Source organism: Poecile atricapillus, chromosome 11, assembly GCF_030490865.1.
Source record: "Poecile atricapillus isolate bPoeAtr1 chromosome 11, bPoeAtr1.hap1, whole genome shotgun sequence".
Taxonomy (NCBI): Eukaryota; Metazoa; Chordata; class Aves; order Passeriformes; family Paridae; genus Poecile; species Poecile atricapillus.
Window position 1 is genome coordinate 19928433 of NC_081259.1, and position 27663 is coordinate 19956095.

The window sequence follows — 27663 nt, forward strand, 5'->3', positions numbered from 1 at the left end:
GTGAGGCGCTGACAGAGGTTACCCACAGGGTCTGTGGCTTGCCCGTCTGTGGAAGTGTTCTGGAAGTGGAAGACCACGCTGAACGGGGCTCGCAATAACCTGGTCTAGCGGAAGGTGTCCCTGCCCATGGCACGGGGTTGGAATGGGATGGGATTTACGGTCCCTTCCAGCCCGAGCTGTTCCCGGGCTCTATGAACCGCTCCCGGAACGGTCGCTCCGCGGCCGCGTTCCCGGCGGGAAGGGAAGGGAAGGGGAGGGTGTTGGGCGGTGCGGCGCCGTTTCCTGTCCCCCGCGGAAGATGGCGGCGCCCAGCGCGCTCCTGGCCTGGTGCGTCCAACACCTGCGCGGCGACTTCGGGCTGGACGTGGGCGAGGACGTGGTGAGGTGAGCGGGGCCGGGGCCGGTCGGGGCCCTCCTGCCCTCTGGCAGGGGCTCCTCGGTCCAGCACGGAGGAAACAGGGCGTGTCAGAGCAGTTGTTGGGGGTCTGTGCCCGGGGTTGTCGCTCGGCTGGAGATTTGGGGAGGAGAAGTGGCGGGGGAGGGAGGGGGGATGTGGGGTCACAGAATCACAGATTGCTCTTATTTGGGAAGGATCTTAAAGGTCATGTCGTTCTACCTCCTGCCACGGTCTTACCATGGTCTCCAGAGAAAGCTGACCCGAAAAGGGAAGATAAATGACGCAGCTGTGCGATGAGACCACTGGGTTAGACCTCGGGACATCCGTCCCCTCACCCGTTTTTATCCACTCCGGCCCCTCGTAGGTACATACTGTCAATCACAAACGAGGAGGAGATCCGGGAGTACGTTGTTGACCTTGTTCAGGGCACCGAGGGGAAGAAGAGCTGGTTTGTGGAGGAGCTGCTGACCAGGTGGAGGAAATCTGCCCAGCTGCCCCCGGAGCCTTTCCCGGCCTATCGCAAAAAGGACGGTGAGCGGTGCAGAGCGCCCTCAGATGAGCTCGGTTATTGTGGTTGCAAACAATCCCATGCCACGAATCCCCTATGGATACTGGTTCCATTCCTGACTGTCGGGACAGTTTAAAGCCTGTTTTCAGTCATGAAGTAGAGCCCAGGGCCATCTTTCCCCTGCTGGCACTCACCCAGCCTCTCTCTGTGCTTGCTCACGCTTCCAGAGGCTCCGGAGGTGCCGCGGGCTGGGGACCAGGGGAAGAAAGGGAAACGCAAAGGGAGGAACAAGCAGGAGACTCTGGCATATGCTGAGCCCAGCGCTCACGGGGAGGAGGTGAAAACCCCGCTGGACCTGGCCAAGGTGAGCGTGGGGGGCATGCCAGGGAGGCTGGGGATCACTGCAAAGGCTTGGAACCTGGAGCCTGGGGGAAGAGAGTGTCAGATGCTGGTAAAGATGGGACTGGAAGGTGGAAATGAGTATCAGGCTGGGATGCCCAGGTGGGCATTGCTGAGGCTGCTCCTCAAATCCTGGGGTCAGTTCTGGGCCCCTCACAAGAAAGACAGTGAGGTGCTGGAGCGTGTCCAGAGGAGGGAACAGAGCTGGGGAAGGGGTTGGAGCACCAGAGGTGGCTGAGGGGGCTCAGCGTGGAGCAAAGGAGGCTCAGAGGGGCCTTCTGGCTCTGCACAGCTCCCTGAGGAGAGCTGAGCTGTGTGGGGGTGTTTACATCTGCTCCCTGAAAACAAGGGACAGGATGAGAGGAAATGGCCTCAGGCTGTGCCAGGGGAGGTTTAGGTTGGATATGAGGGAAAACTATGAATAGAAATGGTGGCCAGATACTGGAATGGACTTTCTAGGACAGTGGTCACCATCCCTGGAGGGATTCAAAAAACATGTGGATGTGGTTCCTGTGGAGGGAGGAAGGAGGAAGAGGGAGAGGAAAGGAAGGGAGAGTTAATGATGGGCCTCTGTGATCTTGGAGGCCTTTTCCAACCTAACCATTTCCATGTTTCTGTGATGTCCAGGCTGGGTAGAAAGGTTGTGTCTGTTTATGTCTGTAACTGGGAGTAAAATAATCACCAGGTAGCAAATATGCCAGCATGGATTTTTCTCCCCCAGAAAGCCTGAGAGGAGAGAGCAGATGAAGGAAGTTGAGGCTGTAATTAGGAATAAAAGGGATTTCTTTAAATCAGATATGAGGGTGGGGAATTTAAGCCACCAAGTGGTTGGAACATCCTTTTCTGCTGTATTTAAACTATTTCAGTCACACTGATTAAAGCTTTAATTAGTAACTGATATACTTCAGAAAGAAACTGGAATAAAAGCATAGAAACACTAAAACCTGAGAAATGCTGCTATTCCTGAGTAAGGAGTGGAACTTGAATTCATGTTTTTAAATGCAACTTTTTGGAGCAGGGAGGCTGCAAAGGCTGAGATTGTTTGTAAAAGTGTTTATAGGATAAAACACAACATTTTTGAATTGGTGGGTTAAAAGTGGACAGTGATGTTCCATCTCCTTGTAGTTATCTTCCAACTTAATTAAAAATAAAAAAAAAAAAAACAAACCAAACAATTGAGAAAGATCTGCCAAAGTTACTTTATCTTTTGGGTTTTTTCATGGTGGCACTGTTTGAATCTGGCAGTGGCACTAAAACCAATTGGACTTTACTGGGGGGACTGGAAATGCTGCGTCTGCTTGTCACTAAACCAGGTTGAAACTCAGAGGTGAATCATGAAATCACTGAGGCCAGGCCATGGAAGGAGGAACAGAATTTATTTTACAGCTCAGTACTTGAACCCTCCTGCGTGCAAAACCTCCGCTGAGGTGGCTGTGCCAGGTGGGACTTGAGGAATTGCTGGGAGGTGACAGGGCTATGAATGCAGCAGCTCTGCTGCCACCACCAGCTGTGTCTGGGGTCAGGCACACACAGGGTGCATAGGTACAGACACAAAGTATATAATCCTTGGAAATGAACTTGGGAGCAGCTGAGCTGGTGTTTGGAGCTGTTAAACAGGTGCTGTGTGGAGCACAGAAAGCAGTGCTTGCTGCCCAAATCCCAGCAGCTCCAGCTGCCATGGATGGCAAACTTCAAGTGCATCCTGGTGTCCTTACTTTGTTTGGATTCCTTGGAGCTTTTCTGGCAGGCCTGAGCTTGTCTTTCCGCTCAGTCTGGGGTCTGGTCCAAGTGTCATTCCAGTGAGGCAGAATGCTTGGCTGAGCCTCCTGGCCTGCCCGGGGGTCAGTGCTCGCTCTCTGCTGCCAGTGCTGCACTGAGAGTTCAGTTTGTTTGTTTATTTTTTCCTACCCAGGCCCAGGAGAGCAGCAGTGGAGTCAGTAGCAGTAGCATTTCCTCCAAGAAGAAGCCCAAGTACGTGAGCCTGTACACAAGGGAGGGACAGGACAGGCTGGCCGTGCTCATCCCGGGCCGCCACGCCTGCGAGTGCCTGGGCCAGAAGCACAAGCTCATCAACAACTGCCTGGAGTGCGGACGCATTGTCTGTGAGCAGGAGGGCTCTGGGCCCTGCCTGTTCTGTGGGGCCCTGGTGAGTAACCCCAGAGTTACTGCTCTGCTTGGACCTGGAGAGCTTGGCTGAATTGACCCTTTAGACACAAGTTCCTCTTGCAGAGTTCTAAAGCAGGTTAGGAAGTTTCCCCCATAATTTACATGGTTTTGGGGCTTGTCTGGTTTCTGACAGCCTCCTGTGTGTCACACCAGTGTCCAAAATCTCTGCAAGGCTTCAGCCCTATCCCAGGCACAGCCCTAGTCACCTTGTCAGGACCTATGCCCTGCTTTTCCTTCAAGTCTTGCACAATAGGGATCCTTTGGGATACCTGTTAACACCCAGATTCAGTTCAAAGGGCACCTTTTGAAAAAAGGTGACAAGCTGTTGATGGCAGAGGAAATTCTTCATGTGAGAGGAAAATATTAGTTGGGTAGAGCAAAATGTTTGAAAGCATCTTGGTTGCTATTTTGAAAGATCAGTGTAACTCCCGGTGGCCAAGAAGGAGAGGAAAAACTCCGAGTTACGGGTTGTGGTTCTGCCTGGGATGGTTCTGAGCTCATCTCTTGTCCTTTGAGCTCAGTCAGCTACATGTCCACCCACAGAACAGGGAGAGACCAAACTCTACATTTCATTTTTAGTAAAGAACAAGCTTCCAGGGTTCTCCACATGTCAGTAGGGAAGAGAAGGAGGTGTGGATTGTCACTGCCACTTCATGCAGCCTGAATTGTTGTCCAGGGCTCTGAAACTGGTCAAGCTGTGACATCCTTCCCATGTGATGTCCTTCCCAAGCCTTCATTTCCTCCTTTTCCTCAGGTGTGCACTAAAGAAGAGCAGGACATTCTTCAGCGGGACTCCAACAAGAGCCAGAAGCTGCTGAAGAAGCTCATGGCAGGTCAGTAGCTACTCCATACCTGCAATAGAATGAATCCAAATGGTTTGTGTGCATTATTCCCTTCAGGCTTCACTGAGCCACTTGGCCTCGTTGCTGCTCTTTGTCTGTGGTAGGCATTAAAGGGATGGATTGGAAGTTGGTTCCCTGGATCCTCCTGCAAGCCCTAGGCAGCATTCCCGGGCTTCAGCAGAGGTGACAGTGGCGAGTGTCAAATGGCAGGGTGTGGTGTCCTTTCCCTGAGGCCCCAAGGCTGCTCATTTGTCATTCCAGAGCCAATCACACGAGCTGGATCATTGTAGCAGACCTTAAAAATTAGGATAAGTCTCCTGTGGAATGTGTGCTGTGGAAGATGAAGTGCTGCTGTCTGATTTTCTGGGCTTAGAGAGGAGGTGGTTAATATTTTCTAATGGCTCTTCTTGTCTCACACTTACCTTGGGAGCTAAAAATAGGAACAGAGCCAAGGAAGCAAGAGGAAATACTACCCAGTGTGCCAGCAAAGACCTGTGCTTTGTGGGGATGTTTGTCTGAGTTTATCTGAACTACAGCCAAGGTCATGGTGTTGTTGCTGAAGAACTGGGGAAATGTTTACTCCAGATCTGGGCTTCTCCTCAGAGCTGTGGAGATGGCAGGAGGATGGAAGTCCTTGAAAGCAGGAGCCAGTCTGTTCCATCCTTCCAATATAGATGCTGGTGTACTTCAGGATCCCTTTTCTTTCCTGTTTTATCTCTTCTCCCTCCAGCCCTTGCCAGCTCTTGTTTTGTTATCTGTGTAGGTAAAAGCTGGAATGTGGTTTGCTGTTTTGTCTTGGGAGTAAAAATTGTGGATCAAAGGGAAATACAGGCAATTTTTTGCCTGAAATGAAGGCATTGCCCAGTGTGGTGAAATATACTGGTTTGTTCCATCATGGCTTGGGTTCAAACCTTTTGTGGTTTTTTTTTTGGTTGTTCCCTGTTAGTTGGTTGGTTGAGTTTGGGCCCCTTGCCAGGAGGGGTCAGAAGGAAGAGCAATTGCTGAGAATAGATTTCTCCATCTCTGGAAACAGCTGGTTTGGGGAGTCTGGTGTGGTGTGTCAGAATAGGGTATTGTTTGTGGGAGGCACAAACAGCAGCAGAAGGCTCCATGTGTCCCTGGAATCTGTCCTGGGCAAGAGGCTCTTTGTGGGGATAACATGTGGGAAGGGTTTGGCTCTTAGGAGGGGACTCCTAAAAAAGCTGGGGTTATTGCTGAAGAAGAAAAGTCTCCAGACCTTAGAGGCCCCCGGTGCTTAGAGGGGCTTATGAAAAGGAGGGAGAGGGACTACTTAAATAGGCAGATAGTGATAGGACAAGAAGGAATGTTTTTAAACTAAAAGATGAGAAATTTAGATGGGAAATTGGGAAGAAATCCTTCTGTGTGAGGGTGGTGAGGCTCTGGCACAGGTTTCCCAAATAAGCTGTGGCTGTCCTATCCCTGGAAGTGTTCCAGGCCAGGTTCGATGGGGCTTGGAACGCCCTGGGATAGTGGAAGGTGTCCTTGGTGTTCCACCATGGCAGGGAGTGGAATGAGGTGAGCTTTAAGGTCCTTTTCAACCCAAACCATTCCATGATTATGTGGCCCAAGGCCCGCGGTTGGTGATGGGAGGAATTTTGACTGCCTGAATTGTTAGGGAGGGGTGAAGGAGAAGCAAAGACCAAGAGCTTCTCCCTAAACTCTACCCAGACGTTATCACTGTGATATTTAATTGGTTCCTCCTCTTAGGAGAAAGGAGTCTGTGAAATGGGCTTGAGGGGAAATTTTGGCTTCAACCTCCCTGTAAAGATCCTAATCTTGCTGCAAAGCTGTACTTTTAGCTCCTGGCATGGCATTTAATTTAGGGGGTGTTTCTACAGCCTGGCCCACCCAAATGGCTTTAACACACTGACTGCTGAACTGTGGTTTGTTTTGTGTCTCAGGTGCCGAAAGTTCAGGGAATTTGGATGCCATAAGCAAAAGCTTGCTGCCTCACCAGAAGATGAGACTCAAATCAGGCCTGGAGATGGCTGTGAAGCACAAAGACAAACTGTTGGAATTTGATAGGACAAGGTAAGATACTAGATTGTCCTGAATAGCATAAATGACCTGGCAGGTGAGGTGCCTTTAGCAGAAACATTGGGAATTCAGACTGCAGCCACAGACACCTTAACTATGGCATTTAGTGTTACAGGAATGAGTCTCTGGAATGGATCCCATTTGGGTGTCCTTGCTATTTGTCCCTGACAATCCAGCTCTCCAGAGAGAAGGGAAAGGAGTGGGTTGTTGGGTGGGTTTGGGGCTCTGCCGTGGTCCCACCGTGCTCATCTCCTGCGGGCGTTGCTTTCCCAGTGTGCGTCGGACCCAGGTCATTGATGACGAGTCGGATTACTTTGCCACGGACTCCAACCAGTGGCTCTCCAAGCAGGAGAGGGAAGCACTCCAGAAGAGGGAGCAGGAGCTGCGGGAGCTGCGCCATGCCTCTCGGCTTGCCAAGAAAATCACCATCGACTTCGCTGGCAGGCAGATCTTGGAGGAAGACAACAGCATGGCTGAGTACCACAGCAAGTGAGTGAGGGCTGGCAGCGTGCCCAAGAGCAAGGAGGTGCAAATCCTTGTGGAGAGTGGTCTGACATGCCTGTTAAAGCTGCCTGGGAAAGAGGTGTTGCAGAAGGCCTGTCTCAACAGAACCAATTCAGCTCAAATTCACACCAAGCGGAGTTTCTGCACTAGAGAGCAGTGACTGCTCAAATTGGAAATCAGACTGAGCAAGGAAGTCATGTGGGGGGAATGGGGCAAAAAATGCTTTGAGTCAGAGTGCGTGGGAGATGTTCCATGGGGAAGCAGGGGATGTTCATCCCTCTTTTCTGCTTGCAGACTGGATGAGACCATTGAGGCCATGTGCTGTGGTACACTGAGCAAGCCAGCCGGGAGTCCTGGGGCAGAGATGACACCAAATTCTGGGGTTTTGGTGAATCCCCGTCTCCTCCAGCCTGCTCCTTTGGTCAGTAGGCTTTAGTGGTTTATTCTAGAGTATTGACTAATTTTGGGAGAGTTAAGCTTGAGAATTGTCAATTCTAGCATGTCTGTAGAACCTCAAAAGATCACAGGATGGTTTGAGTTGAAAGGGACTTCGAAGACTGTCCCATTCCATCCCCTGCCGTGGGCAGAGGGACACTTTTCACTAGATCAGATTGCCCCATCCAACCTGGCCAAGAACACTTCCAGAGATGGGGTGACTTCTCTAAGACAACCTGTTTCAGCATCTCACGACTCTGACAGTAAAGAATTTCTCCCTAATATCCAATCTAACCCTGCCCTCTGCCAGTGGGAAGCCATTCCCCCTGTTTCCCCTTGTTTCTCAACCCCTCTTTCCTCCCCTGTGTCTCTCACTGGCCATCTCTGCTCGGGATAGAGAAGGTTTGACAATGCCCTGCTCCTGATGGGTTGGTTTACTGGAGTTGTAGCATCCTGCCTCCTTTTCAGGAGTGCAGAAGAGTTTCTGAGTCAGCCTAGGGCCATGTCACCCTTTCAGCTCTATTTTATGAAGCCTTTTCTGCCAGATTCCCATTTTCCAAAGGGCATAAGGGTGATAAAAGGAAACTTCAAGTAGGATTTGCACCTGATACACATTACTCCTGGAGAGGTGCTAACCTTTTCCCTGTTTCTTTTGAACACTCTCAAGTGGGTGGACCAGACATGTTTGCTTCCACAAAGGAAAGCTCTTCATTCCACGGAGGCTGGGAGCGAGTGTGGCTCGGAGCGGAACAGGCTGCGGATTCAGGACCGAGAGCTGCAGGAGATCTCGGATGATGGTTGGTGCCTCAGCCTGCACCAGCCTTGGGCTTCCTTGCTCGTGAGAGGAATCAAAAGGTGAAGGTATCCCAGGCAGCTCCTGCTCCAGAGGGGAGCTGGGAAGCTGTGTTTCTCAGAGGATCTCTGTGAACCCGCTGGCTCTGTGCAGTGACTGATACCTGTGATAGCTCCAGGTGTGGAAGCTGTGCTTTCCTCTTCCAATGGCTCGATAGATTTAGGAGCTGGAGAATCCTTTTTTTTTTTTTTTTTTTTTTGGGGATAGTGGCTAACCTGTAAGGGACAAGTTTCTTCACAGTGGTTGAATGTAGAGAGAGGCTGAGATTTCACTGAGATTACTATAGCTGGGGTGTTCCTGTGTGGAATTTGAAAAGCAGATAAGGGAATCACTTGAAATATATTCTTCTGGGTTTTTGTTCAGCATAAAGAAGGCAACAGTGGCACCAGTCTTTGTTTAAAAAAACCCAACCTTTGCCACTACCTTCCCCCACTGGGCCGGGAATTGGGTTACAAAAAGAAGCTGCTACTGTTAATAGTGAACAAAGAATCTTCTTTAGCCTTTTTTAGCCTTCACGTTTCTCATTTTGGAGACTGAAGCTTTTTCTCTTCCCAAGCTAAAGATGCTGTAAATCTTTATGTGCCTGGATTCTTCATCTGGGTGTTCTGGGGATGCTCCAGCCACTCGGGTACAGCTGCAGAATTCCAGCATCTCCAGACAACTGTTCCATGCATTGCCCCCTTGATTGTTCAGTGTGACTTTGGGAGCTTGTAAGGGACTCCTGTGAGCAGATTGTCCTGTAATTGTGTTCCGCTGGCCCTGCTGGGGATTGCTGTCCTCTAAAGCCGTGAGGACATGCTCTGCTTTATTTGTGACTATTTTTTTGTCTATCTCAGATTTTCTTTGTGGTCCTGACACATTACTTGAGTTGGGATAACCACGGCAAAGCTTAGCAGCAGGAATGGCTATATTTGAATGAAAAATCTGTCCATGTGGGTGATTTCTGCTGAAGTTTTAGTCCTACATTTTCCTCTGTTCTTTAGGGTGGAGGGCAGGACCTGGTACACATCTCATCGAGGGAGGTTATGGATTGCAGCTACCGCTAAAAGACCTTCCCCTCAGGAAATCTCTGAACTGGAGGCCACCTACAGAATGCTGCTTCAGAAAGGTGAACTCCTCTACTTGGTTCTTGGAGTGATTTGGTACATTGAGCCACGTAATGAGCAATGTCCGAAATCCCTCTCTGCTGAGCAGGGAAAGCTATATATAAAATTAAATTTCCCAGCCCTAGTCCTTCGTGGGGAGGATCCTGACCTGGAAAAGACACAAAAAAAGCGTTAAAATTGCTGTATGTGTTCTTGTGCCTCAAAAAGTAGAGGTGCCAGGAGGAGAGGGAAGGGCACTTGGGGATTGGAAGACCCCAGCTGTGTGTGGGAATATAGGCTCCCTGAAGAGATGTTTCTTTGCTGCAGATGTGGAATTTCCAAGTGATTATCCCTCAGGATGCCTCCTGGGCTGTGTGGATGTGACTGATTGTTTATCACAAGAGCAATTTCAGGAGCAGGTGAGTACAGAAATGAACCTTTCCATGCTTGCATTAACCAGCAGGTTTTTAAAGTGGTGGAACTTGCCTCTGGAGAAGACCCTGAGTGGAAATTTCAGATTGTGTTGAGAAGACAAAAGTTATTGTAGGGATTTATGTGGCAGAGGACATGAGGGGGCCTGGCAACTCAAGATAGGATGGAAACATGGACAGCTCTGCCACAGTGGTGGTGCTGTGCTGTGGGACCTGTGGTGCCAGAGGCACTGGCTGCCCTGGTATAGGAAGGAGTTGCTTGGCCTGTGTGGAGGGATTGTGGTCCCTAGCTGCTGGATCTGCCTGGTGCTTCTTACCAGAGCTGGAGGTCACAGTGGCCTCCCTGGTGATGTCACACTGGCCTAGCTGGTGAGTGTTGTGCCCTGCTTGGGGCACTGAGTGATCTGGAGACACAGCCATGGAAGGAGGGAGCTCTTTCCCACCAGGGAGGATGGGCAGGAGAGCCACAGGACTAGCTGTAGTGAAGCAAGGCTGGAAGCAGGAGTCTTTTGAGAAATCTCAACCCACAAAAGTCTATGGGTGATGATGATGATGTGTGTCCAGATGTGCTGAGAACATTGGCAGGTGGCCTTGTGGGGCCACTCTTAGCTTGGGATGGTTGTGGAAGCCAGGAGAGGACCCTTTGTAACTGCTGCACCCGTGGTTAGAAAGGAAGGATGGTCTGGACACTTTAGGCCAGTCAGCTTCACCTCGTAGAGAGATTGCTCTTAGAAGCCAATTTTGGGCACAGGGAGGAAGAGGATGTTAGGAACAACCAGTGTGAATTTACCTAAGAGTAAACTCATGCTTGACTAACCTGATGACCTTCTTTGATGCAATAGATAGAGTGGAGAGTATCTATTAACCTGCAGTCCTGGAGTAGGCACAAATCCCAGAGGAGTCATAGCCAGTAGAAGTATTATTCCTCTTTGCACTGGTTAAACCACATCTGGAATACTTGGGCCACCATAAATGGTTGAAAAACTGGAGCAAATCCCATGGAGACCACAAGGGTGGTTAGGGGCTGGAGCCCTGTGAGGAGAGGCAGGAGACAGAGGTCTTCCACTTCCTCAAGGGGATTATTGGGAGACAGAGCCGGGCTCTGTGATGGCATACATAGCAGGTGGGTCATAAATTGCAAGGGGAGGGTTCAATGTGGCTTAAGGAAACAAATTACCATAAGGATGGGCCAGCAGTGGGGCAGGCATTGCTCAGTGAGTTCATTTGGGAAGATTTTCAAGACCCAAGAGGAAAAAGCTGTGGGCAGCCTTACCTGAATTCAGTGTTGGCCCTGCTTTGGTTGGGAGGTTGGCCTAGAGACCTTCTGAGACCTGAGCCTGATGCTGTGACTGACTCCATGCCCAAAATCTGCAGCAGGAGCTTTTCTTGGGGTGTGTTTGATGGACTTACAAAACCTGGCCTTGGCACCAAGCACAGCACAGCTGTTCTGGTCCCATCTCATCCCTGTTTACTCCACTGCCCCTTGTGTGCATCCGGTTTGGTTTGGTGGGAATCACCAAACCATGTAGGGCTTGATAGTGAGCCATGACCATTTTGTGAGGTGGAATAAATGGGTTCCTTGGGAAGGATGATCTTGCTGTGAAGAGCTGGAGAGGCAGCAGGAGTTGGGGCTGTTGTTCAGGAAGTGCTCCTCTGGCTTTCCCAAACTCTGTGAGATTTTTACCTGGGAGAGATACCTGCAAAGACAGGGAGTGTATTTCTGGTGAGGCTGTGTCTCTTAATCACAAGAAGGCAGAGAAGTTAGAGTATGAGCAGCAGAGGGAGCTTTGGGACTGGGATACCATGAAACCTACTGGAGTTTTTGGCTTAGTATGGGAGCAAGCCTTGGGAGAGCAAGAGGAAGGGGCACCGAGGCTGGTGTAGGGATTTTCTTTTGTAGCATCCACTAACTGGCAGTTTGGGCTTCAGTGGAGATTCCTGTCCATCTCCTGCTGTGGTGGAGAAATAGATCTTGGTCTCTTACAAGTATTTTTCTCTTTGTCACAATCCCTCTTCTTCCTTTGTAGATGTGTTCTTCAGGTATTGGTAGAATGGTTGGGACAGCATCTCTGATCCGGGAATTGTGCTGTAGGTAACTAGCTTTAATCTTCCCAAGGAGGACCTTCACAATTAGCCACATTCTCTGGAAGTCCCTCCCAGTTTCTGGGCACTGCTTGGCCACAGAAGCACAGGAGGCAGAGCAGTGTATTCCAGGAGCACCGTTATCCAACCTGTTAATGACAGATTTCCTTTTCTCCTCAATGCTGAGGCATTTCCTGGGTTGCTTTTCTCTGGCTTTTTGCTGCTCCCATATTGCAAACTACTCATAACTCCTAATTTCCTGCCTTGTTAGGGTGATTTTGTCTGTTTTTCCCAGGATTCCTTTAAGTAGCAGTAATTTCCCTCGCTTGTGAGCTAAAATCCAGAGATATGAGCCTTTCTGCAGTTGCTTTCTGAGGAAATACCTGTTTTTTTGGGCTCTCAAGAGCAGCAAGTGCATCTGAAGGAAGCTGGGCTGAATTTAATTGCAAATATCAGCATGATGACAAAGTGTGCAGCACCAGCTCAGAAATCTGAGTAGTGTCTTGCTGGGAGTAGGAAATTCCTGTTGCTCACATGGGTGTTTCAGCACAGGTTCATCAGCAGCACCAGCACTGTGATCCAGCCATTTCCCGGTGTGTGAAGATTCCTTGTAGCTCAGGGACCAAGGCAAGGAACATCATGATGCTTTTTCACCACTTAGGGCATGCAGAAACATTGGATATTTTCAAGGAATGTGTGAGCAGGCAAGGGGAGGTGATGCAGAGCAGAGACCTCTCGGGGACTGAGCTCTCGTGGAGCTTTTCCAGGCGCTGTGCTTTGACTCACACCTCTCCTCCTCACAACCTCCTGTTTGAGGCTCCTGCATGTTCCAGAAGAAATCATTTCACAAGTGCAGGGTGAACCTCGCTTGCAGGTTATACCAACCTCCTGAGGATGAAATAGCTCCTGGCTTGCTCATGGTGTTTTGATGGTGATCCAGTGTTTTTTGGCATCCACAGAAGCTTGGTTTGTTTTTCTTCATCCTGGGGGTGCTCACCTGGAGAAGAGAAGGCTCTGAGGTGGCCTCAGAGTCCCCTCCAGTGCCTGAAGGGGCTCCAGGAGAGCTGGAGAGGGACTGGGGACAAGGAGTGCCAGGACATGGGGAAATGGCTTCCCACTGCCAGAGGGCAGGGTTAGGTGGGATATTGGGAAGAAATGGATTCCTGTGAGGGTGGTGAGACCCTGGCACAGGTTTTTCAGAGAAGCTGGGGCTTCCCCATCCCTGGAAGTGTTCCAGGCCATGTTGGACAGGGCTTGAATCAACCTGGGCTAGTGGAAGGTGTCCCTGTCCATTGCTGAGGGTGAAAGGAGATGAGCTTTAAGGTTCTTTCCAACTTAATCCAGTCTGTGATTCCATGGTTATGTGGTCTGTCCTCACTATGACTCTCCCATTACCTCTCAGCCCTTTCACTGCTGTCACCCAGTCCCAGTTTAGCACTGTCTGCAGATTTAATTTCCCTGCTGTTTGCATCCTCTCTTGGGTTGCTAATGAAGATGTTGTGGCACCCCGCTGGTATTTTTCTATCATTATCCTCATTTAATTTTCTTTTTTTTTACACTTGTGCTCAAAAAGCCAAAATTAAGCAATGCTGTCCCAGCAGAGTCAGAGACCCATTCCCTGCCAGAGCTCTTGCATTATGACCAGGGAGGGGTAATTTATCCACATTTTTACTGCACATGTAAGCCTGGCCTTTCATCACCACTGAGAGGGGGCGGTCCTGCCTTCCTCTGCCCTACCTGCAGCATTTGCGGCCGACTGACGTCGTTGAGATGGTTTGCAGATCCTGAGGATGTGTGGGAAGTGATGATGGAACAGGATCTGGAGTGCTGGAGCTGGCAAGGAGCAGAGGAAGAGTAGAGATGTCCTTGGGATTAGGATCAGTGGCATGTCAGGTACTCTAATCCCAGTTATGCTGCCTGTTGCATGAACTAGTTAAATCTGCTCCTCTGGGTCTCTTTCCCACGTGGAAAATAAAGCAATTCTTCCAGTCAGATGTTATTTACACCCCATCTTACTGCTCAGAGCTGTGATCTTTGGCTTGAAGCTGCTCTGGCAGCAGAAGTTGTGTTCAGGTAGGAGGGTCCAGCCCAGGTGTCCAGTGTCACCTGCTCTGTTCTCAGGGAGCTGCAGCAGGAGCTGCTTCCTCAACTCAGCCCTGTCTGCCTGGTGCCTGGAGAATCTCTGAAATCTCAGGATTTCCAGTTGAGCTTTGCACATCTTGCCCTTCCTCAGAATACACTCTGGGCTCATTTCCTTCTCTTCCTGGCAGCAGCCCAAAAATCCCTGCTCAAGACCAGAATGGTTCCTTTGTTACACTTTTCAGCTTGAGGTGACCTGGAAACTTTTTTCCCCCTCGGAGATCCAAGGGTTCACTATGGCTTTTCCTTGCTCCGGGGCTGACGTCACTGACACCTTGAGCAGAGCAAGGAGCTGCCCTTGTTTTCCTGCAGGAGGTGTCGCTGACTTCAGCAGCGCCCACTTGGGATCTGTGGGATGGGGCAGGCAGGGCTTGGCACAGGACTAAAGCCAGCAGGGAAGTGTTTACATTGATGCCATTTCCATGTGCTCAGAAGTCCATGTTCATTTTGCTAATGACTTTGATCTGAGAGACTATTGAACTGGAAAAAGTGTGTTTCCTGCTGATGTTTTGGTGCTTGATAGGTGTGTTTGGCTTATTTTGAGTGCCGACTCACACCAATACTGGATAGAGCTCTTATAGTAGGCTGAAATATTGGCTAATTATGTTTGATAGGAGTTAAGTGTTTGTTTTTCATTTCTAGGTGATCACTTAGTGTCCTAAATCTGCACAGGGGAACATGTAGATGCTATTTTTGTGCATATTTTGAGATTGCAGCTATCATTTAAATGGGCTCCAGCTTTCCCACTCAGAAAATTTGGGTTTAAACTGTTGGCTCCTCTCCCTGGTGAAAAGAGCAAACAAAAAAAAATGAGACTCAGGTGCCCAGTGCACAGAACTTGGTTTAGATTCTCAAACAAGAATGAAGAAGGGTAGAGACTTTCTATATTTAGACTCCAGAAGGTGCCTGTTTAGATTATCTCGAAATAAAGGAACAATAGCCCTCTGGGAATATTTTCCTAAGGAGTTAATGGGAGGGAGAAACACAAACATAGACATTGATGTGTACTTCTAAAAACAGTATAAATGCATAGAGACTTTTTATGAGGACCTGGTCCCTGAGGGAAAGGTTTCCTAGTGCGGGCTCCGAGTGAGACAAATGCCTGTTTGTGTGGTACTGTGGCTGTCCTGGCGCCTTCCTTGCCTCCACCACCAGGATATTTGCCTTCTCATTCCTGAAGCACCTCTCCCCAGTGAAGGATTTTTAGCTAGGTCAGATATCCTTCCTTCTGGAGCAGTCTAGGTGGCTGTTAATGATTGCAACCCGTGAAAGGCCTTTGAACTTTACAGGGCCCTGCATTCTCCTGAGCTGAATTTGTCTTTTCTGTGCAGCCAGATGCCAGATCCAGTGGTGTCAGGCATTAGGCTGGCTCACAGGGTGATGCATCTCTTTAATTCAGGTTCTCACCCCACAAAATCCCCTGATTTGTGGTCCTGGGAGCAGAGTAGGAGTGCAGCTGGTTTGGATTAGAGACGGTAAGAGATGGGGGAGTTTTTCCATATGGGAAGTGCTTTGGTTTTCATCAGAGGCTCTTCTGAGGCTCCAGCTGCCTTGCATAAGCCAGCAGGTTTGCTCAGGCCACTGCTCAGGCTGTTAAGATGAAGGAGAGATTGTCACTTGATGATGATTAATTTAGGAATGCATTAGCATGCCAAAGAAATCGAATGATAGAGGCCTGCTTGCCCTCTCCTCTGGTTTCCTGGACCCAAGGGAGAAAGTGAAGCCAAGGCTGAAGCATATGACTTAATTAATGATGACTGTGGACTTTGCCTCTGCTACCATTTCAGCAAACTACTCATGAGCTGGCAGGGCCTTTTCCCTCTCTCAGATGTGGTCACTGATACTTGCTGCCTTCTCAGTGTTTGGGTTTTATTTAATCCTGAAACTGAGGGTTAGATAAAACTGACCTGGAGCCCCAGGTCAGGTGCCCCACTGCCTTCCCATCCGGGTTGAGCTGTGGCCACCCTTTCCATAGTGACCCCAAATACAACCCCCACAGCACATGTAGAGTGCCCAAGGTCTCTGCTTGCTTCAGCTTTTGTTGGTGTGTCATTGATTTCCTAACCCTGAACAGACCGGTCGCTCCAATGCATTTCCTGCTCCTGTGAGAGATCCCATGTGAGGGGTTGAATCAATCCTGGGAGCAGTTGCTGCATCATTCCTCCTTGGGGAGCAGCAGCAGGGGTCAGCATGGGGAGAGGCAGCTGCCCAAGGGCGCCAAGGCAGGGACACAGCTGGGCTGTGCTCCCGATGTTTGGCCTTTCGGCTTGGCTGTGTGTCCTACCCTTGTGCTTCCCAGCTCTGATTATGAAAGGACTTGCTGAAGCTGCTTGAAGTCTGACTGTATCCAGTCAGGTGCAACTCCATGAGGATCCCTGGTCCCCCTCATCTCTTTCTCATTGCTTTTCCCTTCTCCTTGCCGAGTCTGTCCAATGGTGTGGGTGATGGGCTGCACTGGAGCTGAGCTTAGCCCTGCCCCTGCTATCCCTTGGCACAGGTGGATGAAAACAGCCCTTCCAGCCTAGCACCTTCCCAAATATTATTCCAAGTCCACCCAGTTTCTCTTGAACTGGTTGTCAGGTGCTCTATGAACATCTCCAGCCTTTCCAGGTTTTTCCATGGGCGGGTGTTGTCCTGGGCTGGGATGTGAGCCGCAGGAGGGTGTTGGTGGCTGTAGGTCCTGCACCGCTGGATTGGGGAGAGCTAGGGTGTGCAGCAGCTGCTGCTGGCACTGCTGGGTGCTCTGGCTGTCCCACAGACAGGAGCCCTGGCACACTGCTCTGAGTGCACCAGCACAAGTTTGAATTTTAAATCTCCATTTCAAAGTCCTGTTATTACTTGCTACGTTTTAATTGCTTCCCCTGCCCTTCAAATCAAAGTACAGCCTATGGAGTAGGAACACCTCGATGAGAGCTGGGCTCTGGGCTGGAGGTGGATCCGCCTGGCCAGGGAAGGATCCAGGGGCGATCCCAGCCTGCTGGGCCTGGAGCTGGTTGTGTACCAGGCAAGCATGCGAGGGGCAGAGCGGCCGAGGGCTGCCAGGCATTGTGGCAGGAAGAAGGGGAAAGGAAGGCAGGCTCACAAAATTCCTTGTGCATCCTGGTGCAGGGAGCGTGTGCCAGCGCCTGAGCTGCCAGCAGCAGCTGTAAGCGCTCAGGAACAGCAGGGAGGATGTTGACTGCAACAATGCATCAAGGCTGCGGTTTGTAGCCTCCTAGTCAGGCAGTTAACTTTTTTTCTCTTTTTTTTTTAACAAAGACATTTTGATTGCCAAATCCATAACCATTAGCAGCTGTGGTTTCGAGCTGTTCCTTCCTCACACGTTGCAGTCTAGACCTGACAGGCTTTCAAACAAAAGTTTGGCTGACGGCTTTTGTTTGGATTTCTTTGTGATTCTACTTTTTTCCCTTCTTTTTGCGTTCAGTTGATTTGAATTGAACATCAACCCGTATCCCTTTGCTAGCACAGCCTCTGTGGAGCAGCTCTGCTGCATCTCTGAGCTCTTCCATGGCCAAGGACAGCTTGTAGTGTTCTTTGGGTGGATGTTCTGAATGTTACTGCCTCAAGCTAGAAAATTTGGCATTTCTAGAAACTTGGATCTGCTTCAGGGTTTCTGTTTAGGAAAATGTTATATTTCTCCTGGGCCAAAGGCTGGTTGGCCTACGACCTTAAAAGATGGTGCTTGAGAATGTGCTTAGAGTTGGAAGTGTGATGCAAGACTGGGTCGTGAGGGCGATGGAAACGCTAAGTGAAGCGCTCGGTGCTCTGCAAGCGCTTTCAGGACTGGAGGGCTGAATCAGGAGGTGACACAGCAGTGGGAAACTTGGATCTGCTGTTGGCAGTTGTGTGTCACGTTTGGGTGAATGTGCCCTGCAGCACTCAGGGTGAAGGCTGTGTTGGGAAAATTGGCTGGATGATTCCCTAAAGGGAATGTCCTTGTAAAGAGATGATGGAGACCACTGCTGTGGGAACAACAGACAGGGAGCTGATGCACCTAAACCACTCTTCTTGGAAAAGTGACAGACCAAATGTGGCCTGGGCACAGTGGCACCCACATCCAATTAAGCATTTTCTCTCATATTTGGTGGCTTCATTTCTCCTGGATTCATGTGTTTGTGATGCAGGCACTGCTGCAAGTGCCCCTTTTTTGGCCGCAGCACCCCCCCATCACTCCCAAAAAGCTGCCCATTTTCTTTTCCCTCTTGCAAACCACTGAAGAAACATTTTCTAGCTGGATGGTGAGCAATTTCCCTCCGGAGAGGAGGAGAAAATGGCTGGTTAGTAGTTAATTACCTGTTATGTGTCTCTGACAGCGATGAAGCTTATGAGGCATGAAAAAAGAGCAGATCCACCTCTCCCACAAATCACCAAGAAAACAGGGTGAAGGAAGTTTGGCTCCCAGGGGATCCCTTGCATCCTACTCCTCTTTTTGCACGTGGCCAAGGGGTGTTTCCAGCACCCAGGAAGAGCCCAGTGTGTGTTTCTGCCTGCTGGGGGGAGCTGATTTATTGCCACTGCTGGATCCAGCAGCCCCACTCTTTCAGAGGAGATGCTGCCTCCACCAGGATGATTTTTTCTCCTTTGAATGCATTTTATGGTAAACTCTCTTGCCAACACATGGGGTCTGCTTGCTTTTATTCTTTCCAGACAGCGTTGCTTTCCAGTGCTGCCTCTTTTATTCCAAAGCTCTTGGAGAGCAGCAGGGAAATGAAGGCTGGAGCGGGTGTCCTGGCCCGGCGCTGCCTGGCAGAGCAAGCCGTGTTTTCCCTGTTGTTCACCAAGCAGCCACGCCAGGAAAATGATTCACCCCTTTCCATCATGAACCTTGCAGAGCATCTCAAGCACCTCCTTGCTGCTGGTGCCCCTGGCAGCTGTAAGATGGAGAGAGTGGCAGTGGGGAAGGAGCACAGGTTCCAGCGTGCAGTTCTCTGCCGTGCTCCGGCTAAGCGGGATGTGCGCTCCGTGGTGAGGAAAGCAGAGCTCAGGCTGCACTGCAGGGCTCCACGGGCTGTGTGTGAAACCGGGATTGTTCTCAGCCCTTTGTGTCCCGAGGCCTTAATGAGAGCAAGAATGCTCCTGGAGGGTCGCTAAAGGAGCTGCCGGGAGCGCTCTCGGGCTTTGTGCTGTGCAGAGCCTTTGTTCCTGCCTCGGATGCACCGGAGCAGAGCTCATCTCGTTAGTGATGCTTTGGCTTCCCCCCAGGACATTTTCCTTCTGCTCTTTCCATTCCCCTGCCTTTGGGTCACGCTGCTTGGGTTCAAGCCAGTGCAGCTTACTGGGGAGGGGTGCAGCAATCGAAGGTTTGTGAAAGGCCCTTCTCCGTGTTTTTTTCTCCTGTGGAGATGGAACCAGGATGAGCAAAGGGTCCCAAATGCTGTGCTGGTACCAGGGATGCTGAGTGATCCTGCAAGGCCCCAGCATCCTGCTGTAGGCTTTACCTAAATCGGGGAAAAAAAAAGGTAACAGATTGGTGTGGGGGGAAAAATATAACGGGAATTTTTTTTTCTCAGATGTCAGAGAAGGTGGGTTTGTGTCTCTGCTGGCTCCGAGCTGGCTCGTCCCCTCCTTTGCTCTTTTGCTGTGGGCTGTGGAGCGGGAGGCTGGCAGCCCTGCTGCTATTCCTGGTGGTGACAAGCTGGTGATGGGAGACAGGGATGGCGAAAACAAAGTGTAGGGAACATTCATTAGCAATTATCCCTGCTTGCAGCTTGAGCTGGGTGGCTGTTGGGGACCTCTGATAGCCACTTAATACGTGTTCAAAGCGCTGGCCCTGGCGGGAGGGTGAATCTGGTGGCTGGTTTTAGCGGAGCCTAGCGCTCAGCTCCCTTTTCCAGCTTCATTTAACCTCGAGCTCTTCCTGCGGGTGTTAAGCTGCCTTGAGATATGCTTTTCTCTTCCCTCCCACCTAATCTCCTCACAGCTGGGATCTTCCAGAACTGTTAGCAGCAAACTGAAGCCCAGCTGGAGAGGTGGGACAAGCAGGGGGGGACAGTGCTTGCATGGAGACCCTGCGTAGAGCGTGTCCGTGGGGTGTTGGTGCGAAGCAGTGGGAGGAGCAGCTCTTGGTGAGCCACATCAGCTGTTTGCAGCCCACAGAGCCCACTGGCCTCCCACCTGCCTCTTGCCAGCCGACTGCAAGGTGGCAGAAGGTCTGAAAGGAGGCTGAATAATTTTTTTCACACTGTAATTGCATTGTATAACCCCTCTCTTTTTGAGCTTCCCTGGTCATCCGCAGGATTGGAGAAGGGTAGGTTTGCTCCTTCTTGAGGGACAGTCTGGCCTCTGGACTGTGTTTGTTGTAGCCACCTTCTAAATGCCAACTTGCCTCCAGGCAGAGGCAGTGTAAAGCCTGGAGTACCAGCACCTATCTTATTAACACCCCCAGTATAAGAAAGATGAGTGCTGTTGAATTTAAGAAGGGACATCCCCTGTCAGACTCCTGGTTGGGTTTGATTCTTGGTCTGTGGAAGAGAGTGAGCAGGGTTTCCCTCTGAATTGGCCTTTTATTTGGAAAACTGCTGTTGGAGATTGTCTTTACTGGGGATCACAGAATCCCAGACTGGTTGGGAGTTAAAGTTCATCTCATTTCATGCCCTGCCATGGGGTGAAAAATGCCTTCCACTAGACCAGGTTGCTCCAAGCCCTGTCCAGCCTGAACAATGTGACAGGTTATTCTCTGTCCTCTCCCTCTGCCACACCAGCTCTGGGTTTTGGGCTTTTATTCCAAGCTCAGGTTTACTGAAGTGATGATGGGCTGCCAGTGGGGTGGAGTAGTTGGGAATAAATTTTTTCTCCTGTCTCCTAAACTTCCTACTTTGCAGACAATAGAGTGACTCGACTGACCTTTCACAGCAGAAACTGGGAAATCAGGTTTTGGTACTTCAATTTGGGCAGCTTTGGACAATGTAACAGAAGCAGACCTGTTTGGTGTCTTGGTATCAGCATCTCCACTGAGAGTGGAGCTTCCTAAATTTCTGTGGGATGAATGAATGGAATGCAGTCATGGAAGGGCCTGGGGGAAGAAGGGAGCTGGGCTGTTGGTTTGGCTCAGCATCTTGTGGGAGCTCAGCCTCATCTTCCTCACCTGGGAGCATCTTGACTCTAGGCAGAGGAGAGGGTTATGGCTTTTTCTCGGCTCCAGACTGCAGGAATATTCTGGATTTTTGTTCACCAGGATGAGGTAAGAGGTTTCTGGGGTAGGTACAATAGGAAGCCTTAAATGTAGCGGCTGGCTGAGGGGCTCCTTCCCTGCCCCAAGGAGTGAGATGCCAGAGGAGGGACCAAAGCTTTTCAAAAATGAAGAACACAGAGGGATTTGGCTCACAGACAGAAATGCACCCTGGCAGCAAAGGTGCAAGGCTGTGGTGTGGAAGCAGGAATTCAAGTCACAGTTGTGGCATCCACCTTGGCCTGGAGATGGGATTGAGCAGGAACTGTTGGAGCTGAAGGCTTGATCCTGGTTTTGAAGGAATGCTGTCAGTGGAGAAACCAACTGCCTGTTGCTTGCACTGCTGGTGCCTGTTTGGGAGATGTTCTCTGGATGGGGCTGTAAAAGGTGTGAGGGGGACATGGTGGTGTCCAGGTCCACCTGGGAGATGGTTGAGGGGTGAGGGGATTTGGGAAGCAGCTGTATTCCAGCAGCAGGACCTCTGCAAAACACCTGTCCTGGCTGCCCCACCTGGCTGGAGAAGCCACAGGCTGAGCCAGGTGTAGTGGAGCAGGAAAGGATCAGCTCTGTGGCCAGGTTTGAGTAGGCTTTGAGGACCTTGGAGCCTGGGAGGACCTTGGTCCTTCAGCTTGTCCTCAGGTCCTCCAGCACGGAGGTACCACCAGTCAGCCGGGTGATGCCGACAGCGACAAAGCAGTGCCAGCATTTCACACTCTCCAGGTGTTGGCCGGGAATATTCACATTGGCTCTTCCTAACCTTCCAAGATCCTCCTTCCCTGCAGATGGGAAATGAAAATCCTTGGCATGGGCATGGAGCAGTGGAAGCAAGTCAAGTAAGGTAACTCAGCCAAAAAAGGAGAGAGAGGAAGAAACCTGTCCAAGGCTGGGTCGGTGCAGCAGGGCATGGGCGCAGGATGCGGATCAGCGCAGCTCCTCCTCCCCGGCACGGAGCTGCATGGAGCAGCTGACTGCTTGTACCTCTCTCTTACTCAGTGCACAGCTCTTACATGCTCTTGTAAAATGAGAGGGCTTGGAAACGTTTCCCCTGGTTGAGCCAATCCCAGCGTTGGGCTTCTGTAAATCTCCCTGAATTGCTGGCAGTGCTGCCAAACCCTGCTGCAGTGTGGGGAGAGTGGGTCGCTCCCTGCTTCCCTTGCCATGCCCAGCTGTTCCAGGGCAAATCCAAACTCATTTTGGCAGGTCGGTGAGAGCTTTTCAAACACTCGGCCTAGGAGTCATTTGTTAGTAACAAATGGGGGATTTGCCAGGACACGCAGCTCCATCTGGTCTGGCATCCTGTCCCCTCCAGCAGCCTTGATGGATCTGCTCGAGGAAGGCAGGGGAGCAGGAAAAAAGAGAAGGCAGTTTTCCCATGGAAGGAAAACGACTTCCGCAGTCTGTTTGAGCAGGGTTTCCTGGAGCATCCTCGTGACATGTGCTGGCCTCAGTGCCTGTCAGCACCAGCTCTGCAGCTCGTGGACAATCTGAGGTGAGAGCTGAGATATACATTTTTTATGACTGTTTTGCATTTCACCTCTGAATGCCAGGGAGGCTGAGCTGCAGCCAGCCAGGATCTTGGTGTGCTTCCTGCATGGAGTGGGTTTTTTTCTCCTTTTTCCCCACATGGCTAATGAGAGAAACAATTTTAGAGGTCTATTTCCAACCTAAATGCTTCTATGATTCTGCCTATGAGTCTGTTTATTCTCTTCCTATAAATTTCCCCCATGTCTTCAGTGTGGTAAAGTCCCTCTATTGATTGTGAATGGAGTCAGCCCTGAGCTGGCCCCTCTGAGCCATCACCTTGGTATGTAGCAGGTGTGTTGCTCACCCTTTAAATGCAAGTAAATATCAAGGAATGCGTGTCCCCCAGCAGGACACTCTCCAAATCTCAAATCCTTGATTGAGTTTTGTGGGGAACATTTGGGGATGTATGTGTAGCTGGGACAGCTGGTGGTGGCCGCTCTTCTGATGGTCATTTCAGGCTGCAGGTTGTTTGGTTGAGGTGCTGATGTGCTGTTCATGACCAGTTAGGGATTAGTGGAAATACTCATATTCCTTGTCATCTGGATCCAGGGATGCATGAGGCTGAAGATCTGTCCCTTGCTAGTCCCAGTGAACAGGTGGGCTGATGATGGTAGGGCCCTGACTGCCTCCCTCTCTCCCAGGGTTCTGATCAGCCTAAATCAAGTGTGAAACCACTGGGGTAGCACAGGTCTAAAGGTGCTAAAGGAGGCTGAAAGGAGTTTGGGACAACCCAGGGTGAGTGGATCCAAAGAGGCAGCAAGCTCCAGCAGAGGCATGGTGGGAAGACCCTGAGCAAGGGGCTTGCAGAATAAGACCCAAACCTGGAATTGTTTGGTTTTTTTTCATTAAAAGTTCTTGAAGTGGTTTGGTCTGAGCTGCTACAGCCTCCATATAGCCCATGGGTTGGCTTAGGTTCCTCTGTTCTTGCCCACTGAGCTCTTTCTGTGCCCATGCAGCTGTCTGACTCTGCTCTCTGTGTCTCTCTGTGTTTCACAGTATCCAGACCTGAGCCAGGAGTCCGGGTCTCCATTTGTCTTTATCTGCACTAATCCCCAGGAGATGGTTCTGAAGTTCCCCATCAAAGGAAAACACAAAATCTGTAAGTAGTAAAGTTTCCCCAAAGCCCCCCCAGCCCTTGGAGCCGGATCCCCTCGCCACCCCAGCTTGCCATTGCCAGATGAGTTCCCAACCTTTGCTGTCTGCTCTTTGATCTGGAGGTGTTTGTTTAATGGCTTGAATACATCTGTAATACTTTTTGTGTCTTCGGTTCCCCTTTCCCCAGATGTTGCTTCCTTTTAAATACATTCTTCTTCCTGCCTCTGCAGGCACTCGGGGAGTCAAAGAGCAGTGGTGTTGGTGGCTGAACTGCTGCCAGCATTAGCCTGGCTCAGGACAGGAGCCGGTGCAGCAATGCCCAGGCACATCCAGGCACCCTCCGCGTCCTGTGGTTCCAAATCACGCTCTTGCCCCTGAGGGCTTGAGCAGCAAGAGCTGCAGGGCCAGATGGATGTTCCCCATCTGCAGGCCGGTGGATGGGATGTCCTGGCAGGGCGCACGGGGAAGCGCCGCAGCATCTGCCCGCGCTGCGCTTGCCAGCGTCGTTGGTCCCTTTTATGAGCCACCAGCCCCTCCGCAGGCTGCCAGTTATTCCTGCCCTCTGCTATGAAAAGGATGGAGCAGGGATGCGGCAGCTGGGGAGCCTGCAGTCAGCTCCGGCCTTATTAGCAGCCTCCCCACCACACAGCCCGGGGAAGGCACCGCATGTGCTTGCAGGGGATGTGAAAAATTAATTTGACGGGCTAAAAGCAGCAGAAGCAGGAAAAGTCTTGGCTGTTTATTCAGCAGAGCTGACAACCAGGTGATCTCCCTCCTTTCCACATGGATCCTTGGGCTGGTACCTGGGGCTCAGGAGTGTTGGCATTTCTCAGGACTGGTTAATAAGGGCTTTTTGAAGCACAGCAGAGGATTATTTTTGTTGGCCTTGAGGGTTTTTTTCCCTCTCTGCTCCGGGAATCACTTTTCTCCCACAGCTGGGTGTTGGGATGTCCTGCAAAACCATTTGATTGAGCAGCAGCTGGGAGGTGCATTCAGCCAGTGGAGACCAGTGCTTGGAGAGCTGCAAGTGCTCGAATCTTGCTTGTGGTCCTCCCCCTAGATGGGTTATTCTGAGTGCCAGTGAGCAGGCAGGAGTTATTTCGGATGCAAATCTTGGCTGTGGGCGAACAGCCTTGTGGCCCTCGCGTGCTGGTGCAGCCACTGCATCCTTTTTTTCCCTTGTTTTAACCTCTCCTTTGCTCTTGCCAGGCTCTCCTGCTCCTTCACTCCCACCTCTGCCTCTGTCTGGCCATGGCTGGGAGAGGGTGAAGCCATTGTGTGGCTCCTGTGCGTCTGCCTTGCTGGGTGCAGGTGCTGCCAGTCCCCTCCCCATCTGTCACATCATCTCCTTTGTGTTGTGACACTTTCCTGCTTGGAGAAGGATCAGTCTAACAGCCTGGAAGGAAGCCGGCTGTGCTGGCGGCTGCCTGTGCTCCCACTCCCACTGCTGGCCCTGCCTTCCCTGCCCTCCATCCCAACAGGAGCTGTCACAGGAGCAGCGCAGCGGGGCTGTGGAGCTGCATGTTCACCTCCCAGAAGGGACATGGTCCGTCTGGGTGATATTTATGACAGCCTAGGGAGGGAGCAGGGAAGCCTTTGACCTATCATCGACGCAAGGCGCTGCTTTAATAGAAGCTGGCATTGCATCCCAGGCAGTCAGAAGCTTAATTCTCCCAGCTGGAAGCAGAACAGAGGGAAGGTGCCAGCTCACATCCCCACCTGGGCTTGCTGGCTGCCCTGGTCTCCTTGAAACCTGGCTCAAACCATGACAAAATGCCAGTTTGTCCTGTTGGGAAGCCAAGCCAGAGCAGTTTTCCTCGCCAGATAACAGCATGGACCTCACCACAGTGACATCCGGATGCTTCTCTGTTGCAAATTACTTGTTTCTAGTGGCCTGTGGATGGGGAAAAAACCCTAAGATGCTTCTTGCTGCCAGGGTGATTGTTTTTGTGGAAGGGATGGGTAAAGAGTGTTGCATCTGGAAGCACAGCTCTCCCTAGATACATCCCCATGTAGTTTTAGAGCATGAGGACAAAGCTCATTGCCCTTTCTCATTGGAGATTTTCTTGAGTCCAGGCAGAGCTACCCTGAAGCAATCACTTAGAAACCTCCCTCCAACAGCCAGCAGCTGGAAGAGTGCAGAGGAGCAGAGGGCATGGTGTGAGACAAGGCCTTGAATCATTGAGCAGAAAGAGCAAGGGACCCTGGGGCTTTGCCTTATTTTTAGCCTTTTCTTAAAGGTTACCTGTGTGCTGTTTTCCAGCTGGAGGAGCAGAGGAGCCTCCCAATGTTTTTGGGGTCCAGGAGAAGTAGGCAGGCGCATGAAATATAACAGCCCTGATGACAGGAGGTGGTGTTGGGGGACCAGAGCATAGAGGGAATGTGAACTTGCTGCCTTTCTCTTGCCAAAACCACCCCTGGCATTGGGATAGGGTGGTCTGACACTGTTTCTGGATGGGCTGGCTCAGCCTGTTTGTGTGCCAAGGACTGGAAACAGCAATTGCAAGGAGGGGGCCTTTCCCCTCATCCTTAGGCACTGGTGGGGAAAGTCTTCTCTGGGGTGGCCAAGGGGGTGGAGGATCTCCCAGAACATCTTCCAAGCCACGTTTCAGTTTGTGGATCTGCAGCATGGTGATCTGCAAACCGTCCTTGTTGAACTGGAGTTGAGATCTCCTGGCTTGGAGAGAAGGTGATGGTCACTGGCTGCTTAGGAGCCATTTTCTCTGGAGAAGCACCTGCTTCTTATGGCATGTGGACATTTACCAGCAGATTTTGGAGCAGTGGCCAAAGTAGAACTTTGGAGCCTGGTGTGTCTTACCCTATCTCTGTTCCCAGCTACAGAGACAGGATGAGGCTGGCATTTAGAGGATGGGAAGATACAGGGAAGCAGCAGGAAGGCAAGTCCTGGGGAGATCTGGCATTAGAGGAGGTGACCAGTGTTGGCTGCTGGCAGAGCCTCTCTTGGGAGCTGGGAGAGCGGGGACATCCTTGCATTTTTACAGGCAGGAAGAAGAGGACAAAGACACTCCTCTGAGGCACCACATCACTATGCCTGGCTTCTGCCTTCTTCAGCAGGAGTTGCCCAAAATCCCATGGTGTTCTGGTGTCCTGCTCCTCTCCCAGATGGGAAAGCAGAGCTGGCAGTGAAGCCCCCAAGGGCTGTGAAGGACAAGGAGAGGCAGTGTTTTCTCCAGGTCCCACTGGAGCTGCTGGCTGAGTTTTTCCCTTGTGGCAAAGGCAGCAGATGGCCTTGGAGACCACCAACCTGGCACGTGGCAAGGTGGAGCGGGTGTCCCCACCACGCTGGGTGCCCATTGCACCATCATCCCAAGCTGAGGGTTTGTTGTCCCCAGTCCTGCCTTAGATGGTCCCCCATCTCCTCCCAGTATCGATGCACATCCCATGGGCAGGCACGGGGATCAATTTCCCCCCTGGTAGTGGCAGGAGAGTGCTGGATGTTAATTTACTCTTCCTGTCGAGTTTCCCCCTCTCTGGTGTCTCCTGGCCACGTCGGACACGCTTGCCCCTGGCTCCCCGGTGTCGCGCCTGCGGAGGGAGGCTGTGGCGGCTGGAAACGCCTGGCTCCTCAAGCAGGATAATTGGATGTGACAGGAACACACTAACTAGGAGACCTTGCTGCCTCCAGCTCATTTGCATTGCAAATAGCATTTAAAAATAAAGAGTGATGAGGGTTTGTTGTGTTTTTCTTTTTTCTTTCATCCCCTCTTTACAGGGAAGCTGGATGCAAAGATCCATCACGGAGCAAAGAAGGGGTTAATGAAGCAGAAAGCCGTGGGGTGTGCACCAGGGAGCAGCACTGGTTCCCATGAAGTACCCAACTGCCTCTGAAGGCTGTCAGGATGCTCTTCAGCTCTGGAAAGCAGGTGCAAGATGGATCCCTGATCCCAGATTGTTTTTAGGTATTGCTTTATCTCTTGTATCCCTGAAGTATTAAAAGAGACATGTTTTTACCAAGA

The 27663-nt window shown here is 50.9% G+C and overlaps 1 protein-coding gene across 1 annotated transcript; it reads left to right on the forward strand.

Annotated features, from left to right (window-relative positions):
* On the forward strand, window positions 1–27663 carry TRIP4 (thyroid hormone receptor interactor 4). Its single transcript, XM_058846499.1, has 13 exons — window positions 1–384; window positions 762–928; window positions 1133–1269; window positions 3217–3450; window positions 4225–4303; window positions 6235–6364; window positions 6644–6859; window positions 7169–7295; window positions 7977–8164; window positions 9146–9270; window positions 9575–9666; window positions 23588–23690; window positions 27420–27663. Exons 1-13 carry the CDS (start codon window positions 143–145, stop codon window positions 27533–27535), a joined length of 1956 nt encoding a protein of 651 aa, XP_058702482.1. The 5' UTR covers window positions 1–142; the 3' UTR covers window positions 27536–27663.